The following is a 12,620-nucleotide window of genomic DNA, read 5'->3' on the forward strand; positions in this document are numbered from 1 at the left end:
CCACAAGGTAAACAGAAATAATGTGTAGTCAGAATTTCCGCAGGAATGCGTTCCCATTGGGGCCCAGGAGAGCACCAGCTAGATGTGACAGCACTCCAAGCTTGAGTCACTCAGAGCTGGAAAACATTTCTATTACACTGTTCCTGGCCAGTGAGCAAGCGGTAAGTTATGAGGAGTAGCAAGATTGGAGGCAGACACAATTGAAAAACATAGCCACTTGTATATGGATAATTGTATATGTCTTTTTATAATAATGAGCAGCACCACTCTATTAGAGTATACTGTGTTCATAGAGTGATGATCTTGAATGACCACTAGGCATTAAGTTGTTTTCAACCCATTTTTTCATGAATATGGGGAAATAGGTAATATTATTTTAAGATTTTGGTCTAAAATGGTTGAAATTTTAAAGTTTTATTGTTTAAGTTAAAAATCTTTGGCTGCCTAGAATGACTAAAGAATGTTGATTAAAATAATTCAATTTCTGAATAAACATGCTTCAGTAACCAGATAATGATGTGTCTTCAAATTCTCTCTTTCAGAATGATGTCCCAGGAATGCTGGCTTATAGCCTCAAGCTCTGCATGTCTTTAATGCAGAATAAACAGTTTCGGAATAAAGTACTGAGAGTTCTGGTTAAAATCTACATGAACTTGGAGAAACCTGATTTCATCAATGTTTGTCAGGTAGTTTTAGATTACATTACTGTACACTGTAATATGCTACGCATTGCAGCATATTATTTCACATCACTGTAATTCCATACATGTATCTCAGTTGATCTTCACAATAGCTCTGTGAAAATAAGATGCGTTTATATTTCACTTACTGATAAGAAGCAATTACTCAACACTAAAAAGCTATTCTCTTATAATGTTTTCTTTCTATATATTTGTTTTCTTCATTTTGAAAATAACCTAAGGAGTTCCCGTTGTCGCTCAGCAGTAACAAACCCGAATAGTATCCATAGGATGCGGGTTCCATCCCTGACCTTGCTCAGTGGGTTAAGGATCTGGTGTTGCCGTGAGCTGTGGTGTTGGTCGCAGACGCAGCTCGGATCCCAGTTGGCTAGGGCTGTGGCATAGGCCAGCATCTGCAGTTCTGATTCAGTCCCTGGCCTGGGAACTTCCACATACCACAGATGCAGTCCTGAAAAGAAAAAAAAAGAAAGAAAATACCCTAAGCATATAAGGAAAATTTTGGAAACGAGGTTATAAACCAAAAAAAAGTAAAAGATAAAAGCAGTACCTATGTTATATCATTCTAAAAAGAATTTTAAGGGTAAAAATTATCTTTAGTTTCATTCTCCAGACACAACCAAGATCTTTGGTTGTATATGTATATATATTTTTTTTGTCTTTTTGCTATTTCTTGGGCCGCTCCCGCGGCATATGGAGGTTCCCAGGCTAGGGGTCGAATCAAAGCTGTAGCCACCGGCCTACGCCAGAGCCACAGCAACGCGGGATCCGAGCCGTGTCTGCAACCTACACCACAGCCACAGCAACGTCGGATCCTTAACCCACTGAGCAAGGGCAGGGATCGAACCTGCAGCCTGATGGTTCCTAGTCGGATTCATTAACCACTGCGCCACGACGGGAACTCCGTATATTTTTATCTATTTTCATGTCTGGATTTGCTTGCCCACTTAAAATTAAGATGGTATAGAAAATACATAAAATGAAAAGTGTATCTTTCCCTTTCCCTGGACCTTTTCCCAATTAAAAGATGAATAGATGTTTTTCCTACTCTGCCTGTCACATGTGGGGAGCTACTCCCATTCTTTTCAGTGGCTAGATTGTGTTTTATTGACCGGAAGTGCCAAGCTTGTATTTTTAACAATTCCCTCACTCTGTAAATTTTTGTATTCTGCTTAAAGCATAGCATTTTATCACACATTTTATTTTTCCACTTGAATGTGTTCTCATAATGTGTTTTATCCTCTATACAGCTATTAAAATTTAGATTAATGCATCCTTTTTTTTGGATGACTTTTTTTAAAATTCAGGTATAGTTGCTTTATAGTGTTGTATTCATTTTAGGTGTATAGCAAAGTAATTGAGTTATATGTATTATTTTTATATTATACATATATACATTTCAGATTATTTTCCATTATAGGTTATTACAAGATATTGAATATAGTTCCCTGGGTTATAGAGTAAATTCTTGTTGCTTATCTGTTTTATGTATAGCTTTTATGCTTTTTAAGGCAAATGTGAAACAGAAAAAAACTGGAAGAAAAAATCCTTTACATCTACCTTTATATCACCCAACGTCTACTTAACATATTCCTTTCACTTTTCTCTCTATATAGGTTTTTGGAGTTTTGTTTTCTTCTTTTTTTTTTTTGATAGTTTTTTAAATAGTTGTTTTAAAAAACTGACGTGAAAAACAGTAGTCCTTTTCCCTCTTCCTCTGTGTATGTCATTTTTATTCTTCAGAAATAATTTTATTTCTTTTAGCTGTTTTATTCCTGTCCTTTTTTTTTTTTTAGGCCTGTACCCGCTGCATATGGAGGTTCCCAGGCTAGGGGTTGAATCGGAGCTACACCTGCCAGCCTACACCAGAGCCACAGCAACGCAGGATCTGAGCCACATCTGCGACCTACATCACAGCTCATGGCAACACCAGATCCTTAACCCACTACTCGAGGCCAGGGAGCAAACCCACAACCTCATAGTTCCTAGTCAGATTCGTTTCCACTGAGCCACGACAGGAACTCCTATTCCTGTCCTTTTAATTTTTTAAAAATTTGTTTTACATTTTTAAAATATATTTTTGAACAGATAATAATACATTCACATGATTCAAGATTTATAAAGAACCAAAGGATGGAGTTTCTGTTGTGGCTCAGAGAGTTAAGAACCCAACTAGTTTCCATGAGGATGTGGGTTTGATCCCTGGTCTTGCTCAGTGGGTTAAGGATCCTGTGTTGCTGTGGCTGTGGTGTAGACTGGCAGCTGCAGCTCCGATTCAACCCCTAGCCTGGGAACTTTCCATATGCTGCAGATGTGGCCCTAAAAAAAAGAACCAAAGGTTGTATAGTAAGAAGACTTCTTCCCACTTCTTTCCTCTGTCTCCACAGTTCCCCTCCTTGGAAGCAAACAGTATCAATTATATTTCTCCTTCAATTTAACATTTTTCCATGTTTTAACTCTTCATAGACTCTTGTTCAAACTCTTTCTTTTCTTTTTTTTTTAAATAAATTTTACCGAAGTATGGTTGTCTTAGAAAGTTGTGTTTTACTTGTACAGCAAAGTAAATCCGTTATACATATACATACATCTGTTCCTTTTTGGATTCTTTTCTGTATATGTTTGTTTTTTCCCTTTTGGGCTATCCTGTGGCATATGGAGTTCCCAGGCCAGGGATCAAATCCAAGCTTCGGTTGAGACCTAAGCTGCAACTGCGGCAACACCAGATCCTTAACCCATTGTGCAGGGCTGGGGATTGAACCTGCGTCCCACTGCTCCCACAGTGCTGCCAATCCCATTGCACCACAGCGGGAACTCACCCATACAGGTTATTACAGAGTATTGAATAGATTACCCTTTGCTGTACAGTAGGTCCTTATTAACTGTCTGTTGTAGCAGCAGGTATATGTCAGTCCCAGCCCCCTAATTTATCCCTCCCATCAAACTTTCTTGATTGTGCAGTAGTCATTCAGTGGGTGTACTTTGCTTTTCTTAACCAGGCGCCTGCTATTGGTCATTTATTTGTTTCCATTTTTTCCTATTCTTAATTTATAATAACTGTGGTTAATGTGTTCATTTGGGGTTTTGGAGGGGGGGGGTGGTTAGGCCCGCACCTGTGACATAAGGAAGTTCCCAAGCTAGGGGTTGAATCAGAGCTGCAGCTGCCGGCCACAGCCATAGCAATGCATCATCCAAGCTACATCTGTAGACTGCTGCAGCTCGAATCACTGCCGGATCCTTAACCCACTGAGTGAGGCCAGGGATCACACCCACGTCCTCATGGATACTAGTTGGGTTTGTAACCCACTGGACCACAATGGGAACTCCTAGTGTGTTCATTTTGAAATAGAATTATTTGCTGCTTAAGGGAAAAAGAAAATTTAAATTGAATTATTAAAAGAAAAATTCTAAATTTATTGGATGGTTTTTGTTAAAACTTGTGGCAGATCATAAGAGCAGTAAGAGAAAAGCTTCAAAATGGTCATTTTAGTGCCCAGCCCAATACAATGTGTGTTAAATGAATGACTCTTACAATTTATGGTAAAGCAGAAGGAGCACTTGATAGAAATTTACGGATAAGATTTAAAGAAGCCCAGATTAAAGCAAAAACAAAAACCAAACAGGAGTTCCTGTCATGGTGCAGCAGAAATGAATCCAACTAGGAACCACGAGGTTGCAGGTTCGATCCCTGGCCTCACTCAGTGGGTTAAGGATCTCGTGTTGCCATGAGCTGTGGTGGAGGTCGCAGACATGGCTCAGATCCCACATTACTATGGCTTTGGCGTAGGCCAGCATCAGTAGCTCCGATTCAACCCCTAGCCTGGGAACCTCCATATGCCGAGGGTGCAGCCCTGAAAGGCAAAAAAAAAAAAAAAAAAAAAAAATCCCAAGTTCATTCACCAATTGGGTTTTGAAGATTGCTAATTGCTAGGCACACTATTTGAAGCTAAGAGTATGGAGTTCCCGTTGTGGCTCAGTGGTTAGTGAATCCGACTAGGAACCATGAGGTTGCAGGTTCAATCCCTGGCCTGGCTCACTGGGTTAAGAATCTGGCATTGCTGTGAGCTGTGGTGTAGGTCGCAGACTCGGCTCGGATCCCACGTTGCTGTGGCTGTGGTGTAGACTCACGGCTACCACTCCGATTAGACCCTTAGCCTGGGAACCTCCATATGCCACGGGTGCGGCCCTAGCAAAGGCAAAAAGATTAAAAGAAAAAAGAGGATAAGTTGCATGGGTTTTCTTATGGAAGGCAGTTGCCATTTTCAGAAAAACTTTGGTGCCAGGGTCAGAAATGGAATGCTAGACTAGATAGCATTCCATTTTGCCCTAGTTTGCTTATGCTTATATTTTAAGGTTTCCTATATTGTTAACTGTCACTCTCTAAGTATTTTGTAGACGTAGTTTTCAATTATTATGTAATTGTTCTTTATCTGCATTTCAGTGCTTAATTTTCTTAGATGATCCTCAGGCCGTGAGTGATATCTTAGAAAAACTGGTAAAGGAAGACAACCTCCTGATGGCTTATCAAATTTGTTTTGATTTGTATGAAAGTGCTAGCCAGCAGTTTTTGTCATCTGTAATCCAGAATCTTCGAACTGTTGGCACTCCTATTGCTTCTGTGCCTGGATCTACAAATACGGGTACTGTTCCAGGATCAGAGAAAGACAGGTATAAGTATCTTTTTCTGCATCAACCTAATTGAACAATCTTTATTTCATTTTGAGAGTAGACAATATTATATGACTATAATATATTTATAGGCAACATAATCTAAGAATAAATTTTACCATTAGCTTTCAAAGATTGTAGTTTTATTAAGGCTGTTGCTCTCTTGGGCGCTCTGCTGGGCACATTAAGGAAAACATGGATGTTTTTGGAAAGAAACGGAGGTGGTTGTCTGATAATGAGGGCCTGCCAGACAGCAAGTGTGCTGTCTAATCAGGTAAATTAAAAATCTCAGTTAGGGTAAGTGGGATTTCAGTTTCCAGTTGTTTGTTGCTAATACGTAGAATTTCAGTTGACTTTTGTGTATTAATGTTGACTCTCAACCTTGCTTAAATCACTTATTAGGTCTAGTAAAAAAAATTTTCTAGATTCCTTTATAGAATTTTCTACATAGGAATCATACTACCTGTGAACAGAGACAATTTTACGTCTTCCTTTCAAACTCTCATACCTTTTCCCTCCGTATTTTTCTGCATTGGTTAGGATTTTTGAACATCCTTGCTTTGCGCCTAATCATGGGGAAATAGCATTTAGTCTGTTTCTTTTTGATTTAAAGTTTTCTTTCCTCTTGCCTTCTGCTTTTATTATGTTGTGTTTATTTGCTTTCATATTCCTTCTGAGTTAATCTTCATTTCTGAAATGATTACTTTTCTTCTTTCCTTCCTAATTTTTTTCCTAGTTCTATTATTTCTGAGTTTTTCTACTTCTAATAAGTAATGCTCCTTTATATGTTGTAAAATTTTCTTAATGTCTTTTACTTACTTTGATCCTTTTCTGGGGATTATCTTTACCAAAATTAGTTTTCCTGAATGTTTACAAAGGAGGCTTGTTTAGAATAGTTTTTAAAATTTCATTGTTCTCTAGAACTTCCTCTTCTGTTGTGTTTGTGGAATAATAAAGAAAAATGGCAACGTATGTTCTGAGATCTCCTTGCTCTGTTCCCTTTCCCACTTTTATTTGGACCTTCTTTCCCTTCATTTCTATCTTCTTCTTTTTTTTGCTCTTCAGGGCTGCACCTGGGGCACATGGAGGTGCCCAGGCTAGGGGTTGAATAGGAGCTACAGCTGCCGGCCTATGCCACAGCCACTGCAACGCCAGATCACAGACATGTCTGTGACCTACACCACAGCTCACGGCAAGCTGGATCCTTAACCCACTGAGCAAGGCCAGGGATCGAACCTGCAACCTCATGGTTCCTAGTCGGATTCATTTCTGCCGCGCCACGACGGGAACTCCTGTTTCTGCCTTCTTAATTTGGATTCTCTACCCAGCATTTTCTCCTCAGTGTAGTGCTTTGTCCTAGCAAGGAATGTTGGCTAGTTAGTTTAAAAGTTTTGGGGCCCCAGCTGCTTCACTGTGAACCAGTCTTATAGCTGGTGGTGGTATATCTTCACCTGACTGTGTTTGGGGAATCTGGGAGATAATTTGTCACTTGGGTTTGCTGTATTTGTTGTCCATACATCTTGCTAACCTAGATAGTTGTTTGTGTTTTTATGAATTTATTTGGTGGGAATGCAGTATTGGGCTGTCTTCATCTTATTTTACAACCTTTTCTGTTTCTTAACAGCAATTCCTAGGAAGTAATTAACTTTTTTTTTCTTGCAAAATATTTAATTTGGATGTGATTCAGGTCTTCAATTTGACTTTTAAAAAAAAGGCACCTACACATGAAATTTAGAAAAGAATTATCACATTAGTAACTGCTGGTTCTCTTCCTCTTAGTGAATCAATGGAAACAGAAGAAAAGACAGGTAGTGTACTTGTAGGAAAGACACCAGAAGCGGTAAGTGTGCTTTTTGGACTTGAGGTTGTTTGCCATTTAAACATAAATTTCCACACTATATTGTAAATTAATTAAAAGTGTTACTTGCTTTTATGGAGGTTTATTATTAAGTTTGATGCCAAGGTTATTTTATAAAAATGAGATTTTCTGTAAAAAGTAAGATTTTAAAGATTAACCCCAGAAAGCACTTGACCTAGAAGAAATCAAATCTTTAGATCCTTACCAGGGAATGAACTCTATCTAGAATAACTGAATTACCCATCACAGGGTGAGAAAAAAAGTATGGCCTCTGACAAATGGCAACATATCATGGAGAAAGCAGTACAGTTGTCTTTATTTTTAATATTCGTAATGTATAGAAGAGTGGGGCCAGGATTAAAGCAGAGATCCGTTGGATGTAACGTTTCCTCTGTCGCAGTTTTTGGGTGCTGTGAATCAGGTATATAATTTTCAGCACTTCTTCATCTGAATGGAGAGTCGTGTTGATGACTTGGTAGTTCATGAGATCATGTGCATGTGTTGACTAAAGGTGCTTTTGATTTGGTCAACTTGGAGGAGGGAGTTTCTCACCTGAACTCTTAAGTTGATTTTGTATAAAATAGTTTTCCTTGCATATCATCAATGGTTAGTTATTCTTTTACAGTTCTTTTTAATATTAAAATATTTTACATTGGAAGCAAGTTTTGAATGATGTGCTCTCTTCCATCAAGCTGGTATCATATCTCAGTGATAATAATAAATAAATAAATTATTCTTTCAAATAAATGATACATGGGTTTTCTAGATCCTACTGTTAAAATAGGGGTTTTGTTGTATGTATGACTGTGAATTTCACTGATTTAGGGCTGTTAAAATAAAGTTGGCTTAGTGGATTTTAGTAATATAATAACTTTCATTCTTATTTGTTTTGGCAGAGTCCAGAGCCCAAGGACCAGACTTTGAAAATGATTAAAATTTTAAGCGGTGAAATGGCTATTGAGCTACATCTGCAGTTTTTAATACGAAACAATAACACAGATCTCATGATTCTAAAAAACACAAAGGTAGGAAATTCATCTGTATTGGAGGCTTTTTTAATGGGTTTTTTTTGTTGTTCTTGAAGAATATAAGTGTTTATATGTGTGTGTGTGTGTGTGTGTGTGTATATATATATTTTTTTTTTTTTTTTTTTTTTTTTTTGCTTTTTTAGGGCTGCACCTGTGGCATATGGAAGTTCCCAGGCTAGGGGTCCAATTGGAGCTTCAGCTGCCAGCCTACACCACAGCCACAGCAACATCAAATCTGAGCTGCATCTCCGACCTACGCCACAGCTCATGGCAACTCCAGATCCTTAACCCACTGAGCAAGGCCAGGGATTAAACGTACAGCCTCATGGTTCTTAGTCAATTCATTTCTGCTGCACCATGATGGGAACTCCTATTTATTTCTTATTGAATAATTTGTTGCATTTTATTCCTCATCAAAGAAGTAAGTTTTTTTTTTTTTTAATCACAATGAGAGAAATACTTGATCTTATTGAAGAAGAAGGGGAATTAATATTGATTAAGCTCCTATTTATGTTATATGGAGCTTATATCTATTATGAATAGATAATCTATTCATCTGGTTCAAAAAATGTTACGAAAATGTTTGTATGTCATACGAAAAGATACATAGTATGAAAATTCCTCCTTTGCCTGTTAATTTACCCAGTATCCTTTCCCAAAATCATTTATTTTTTTATAGTCATATACTGTTTCATTACTAAACAGTTATTTGATTGAAGCATATGTAATCATGCTTCTCCACTTTTACAGATGGCAAAAAGAATTACATAATTTTCATTTAAGACAATTTTTTAAAGCATATCTTTATACTGCAGTCTTATTAAAAATAAAATTAGGAGTTCCCATTGTGGCTCAGTGGAAATGAAGCCTACTAGTATCCATGAGGATGCAGGTTTGATCCCTGGTCCTGTTCAGTGGGTTAAGGATCTGATGTTTCCGTGAGCTGTGGTGTAGGTTTCAGACTTGGATCAGATCTGGCATTGCTGTGGCTGTGGCATAGGCCAGCAGCTGTAGCTCTGATTTGACACCTAGCCTCGGAACTTCTATATGCCACAGGTTCAACCCTAAAAAGCAATAAAATAAAGTTAGAGGAGTTCCCTTTGTGGCTCAGTGGAAACAAACCTGACTGGGATCCATGAGGATGTAGGTTTGATTCCTGGCCTCGTTCAGTGGGTTAAGGATCAAATGTTGCTGTGAGCTGTGGTATATAGGTTGTAGACTTGATCAAGTTGCTGTGGCTGTGGTGTAGGCTGGCAGCTGTAGCCTGGGAAACTCCATATGCTGCAGATTTGGCTCTAAAAAGCAAAAAAAAGAAAGAAAAATTAAAGTTCTTGCTATGGTGCAGTGGATTAAGGATCTGGTGTTGCTGCAGCTGTGGCATAGCTTGCAGCTGCAGCTCACATTTGATCCCTGGCCTGGGAACTTCCATATGCTGCAGGTGGGGCCAATTTTTTTTTGGCTGCACCCGCAGCATATGGAGGTTCCCAGGCTAGGGGTCTTATTGGAACTATAGCTGCCAGTCTTCGGCCCAGCCACAGCAACACCAGATCTGAGCTGCATCTGCGACCTTACCACAGCTCACAGCAACGCTGGATCCTTAACCCACCAAGCGAGGCCAGGGACCAAACCCATAACCTCATGGTTCCTAGTCAGATTCGTTTCTGCTGCACCATGACGGGAACTCCCCAAATTTTTTAAACATAAAAAATAAAATAAGTTACTTTGGTGACTACCAGAGATACAGTGCCAGAAGAGGTGCAGCATTGCTTCTCAGGTTACTCCACCATTTTGGAGACCTTGGCCAAGACACTGAAGAGAACTGCCAAAAAATAGAAAATCTACAAACCCCAAATTAAGACAACAATTAGAACTTTGACTTGCTTGTTTTTATAAACTAGCTATTTAAGCTTTATAAAGAGATATCCAAGATTCATATTTTAAGTATCAGTTCAGTTTATTCATGTTTTTGTCACAAAACAGGGGTTCTTACTGTATGTTCACATGCAAGCCTACATATGTATGAGTATTTTGCCAATGATAAAAAGCTGTATTTGTTTTTTAGGATGCAGTAAGGAATTCTGTATGTCACACAGCTACCGTTATAGCAAACTCTTTTATGCACTGTGGGACTACCAGTGACCAGTTTCTTAGGTAAATATGCTTGTAGGTTCCCATTTTGGCTTAAGAGTGTCTTTAACAGAGGCTCTGTTGAAATTGTTACATGGATGTGGGGAATTCCCTACCTGCCAGTCCTGAATTCTGAATTCTCTTTTTACCATTTTATATAGTTTTAAATTATATATGCTTCCTTGTTTTGAGCTAAAATTAATTTTCCTTATTAGTTACCTTGAATGTAGGTTTTTGAACGAAATGTGTTAAGCTCAGAAATTTGATACAATGGTATTACATACAATGTATTAATAAAAAAATGTCCTCAAATGTATTAAGAGCAACTTAGAAAGTAAAATAGAATTATCAGTAACTTGAGATCCATAAAGTAAAATGATTTATAACAGCTTAAGGCAAAATTTTAATTCCTTTACTTTAGTGTTTTAAAAAGCTTTATGGAGTGCATTTCAATAGTATTGCTAAAATTTCTTTTCTTACAGAGATAACTTGGAATGGTTAGCCAGAGCCACTAACTGGGCAAAATTTACAGCCACAGCCAGTTTGGGTGTAATTCATAAGGTAATGTATACTGATCAGGGTGAGCATACATCCAAACAGAAGCAATTTTTTTGGAGTAAAGTTTACTATAATTCATTGACAAGGACATTTTGTTCAATTGGATTAGTCTTCTTACAGGAAGGATAAAGTAAATAAGAAATGTGTGTTTGTTTGTTATAAAAAGTGGAAATCTTTTTCCTTTGAAGACTCTAAACTATTTCCCAGAAGATGAACTGGAATAAGTTATTTGCCTAGTCTAAGATGAATTTGGGGAAATGTTGTGAAACACAGGGCCTGAAAATTGAAGCATTTGCTTTTAACCGAGATGTGCCTGGATCTCCTAAAAGCTGTCTTCTCATTAGAGTGGTAAAGTTGCTTAGGAGAGAGCCCCACTTCCTCTTCTCTGGAGAAAAGACAGTGATCATGGAAAATGTCATGCTTTTTTTCTCTCACATACTCTTACTGACACCTTTGCGATGGCTCAAATTTACAGGGTCATGAGAAGGAAGCATTACAGTTAATGGCAACGTATCTTCCCAAGGACACCTCTCCAGGATCAGCCTATCAGGAAGGTGGAGGCCTCTATGCACTAGGTCTCATCCATGCCAATCATGGTGGGGATATAATTGACTATCTGCTTAACCAGCTCAAGAATGCGAGCAATGATGTAAGTCTTAGAATGAAAAACTAAATTCCCATTACTTAAGAGTCCAGGGAAACATTATATTTGCCAGTTGTTTTAGTGAATAGAAATTTTGTAGGATTCCCAAACCGGTACTGTTCTCATGGAATCTTTTCTTATAAAGATAATTTCCTTTCCTTCTTTATATGCTAAAATTTTGCTTATCGGTCCTTTAAACCTTGTCTCTGACAAGCAAAATAAAGTACCAGATACTTATAAAATACATGTTGTACTCCCATACGCTAGTCTTGTAGTGTTATATAAGTGATCAGTGATTGTTTAGTCTAATTCTATTTTATAGGAAGCTAAAGCCCAAAGAAATTATATGTACTTGCTCAAGAATCAGAATTTTTGCTTGTTTGCTCTTTGATGAGGTTTTTTTTTTCTTTTTTTATTTACAGCCTCGCCTGCGGCATAGGGAAGTTCCTGGGCTAGGGATCGAATTGGATCCACAGCCACTGCAACACCAGATTTGAGCTGCAGCTTGTAGCAAGCTGGATCCTTAACCTGCTGAGTGAGGCCAGGGATTGAACCTGCATCCTTACCGACACTATATCAGGTTCTTGACCCACTGAGCCACAATGGGAACACCTGGTGATTTTTTTTTAAGTGTAATTGGTTTGAAAAAAAACTTATTAAGCAGCCCTGTTCTTATTTTAAGGAACCTTGAAAGAGGATTTTTAACTTTTATGTTAGTTTCTTTTAGAAGGCTGTTTAGAGAGTAGCTGAGTGAGCCAGAAAACTGTCCTATTTAGTGAAAAGATTGAGGCCAGTAGGATGGTCTCTCTGGGCTAATAAGCCCCCTATCCACAAATCCTATGTATCTTTCACATATCTCTACCTCATTTCCACTGGTCTCAGGTAAAAATTTTCTTATCAGATAAAGTTTTTGGTTACCAGCAATAAAAACCTCTGCTGACCAACTTAAACAAGGAGTTTATTGGAAGTAGCTTGCATAGGAAAAGCTGATGAACCAGCTCACAGAGATTAAGAGTCAGGGCAGTTCTAGGGATCTAGATAGT

At 38.2% G+C, this 12,620-nt stretch overlaps 1 protein-coding gene across 1 annotated transcript in view; it reads left to right on the forward strand.

Moving 5' to 3' along the window:
• Positions 1 to 12,620, forward strand: part of PSMD1 (proteasome 26S subunit, non-ATPase 1) — a 104,601-nt gene that overhangs the window by 14,492 nt on the left and 77,489 nt on the right. Inside the window, exons 6-12 of the mRNA XM_001925902.7 lie at positions 543 to 686; positions 5,137 to 5,363; positions 7,143 to 7,203; positions 8,118 to 8,246; positions 10,312 to 10,400; positions 10,859 to 10,937; positions 11,410 to 11,583. Of these exons, the coding sequence (XP_001925937.3) occupies positions 543 to 686; positions 5,137 to 5,363; positions 7,143 to 7,203; positions 8,118 to 8,246; positions 10,312 to 10,400; positions 10,859 to 10,937; positions 11,410 to 11,583 (903 nt within the window). The remainder of the gene's footprint in view (positions 1 to 542; positions 687 to 5,136; positions 5,364 to 7,142; positions 7,204 to 8,117; positions 8,247 to 10,311; positions 10,401 to 10,858; positions 10,938 to 11,409; positions 11,584 to 12,620) is intronic.

Source organism: Sus scrofa, chromosome 15 (assembly GCF_000003025.6).
Source record: "Sus scrofa isolate TJ Tabasco breed Duroc chromosome 15, Sscrofa11.1, whole genome shotgun sequence".
NCBI lineage: Eukaryota > Metazoa > Chordata > Mammalia > Artiodactyla > Suidae > Sus > Sus scrofa.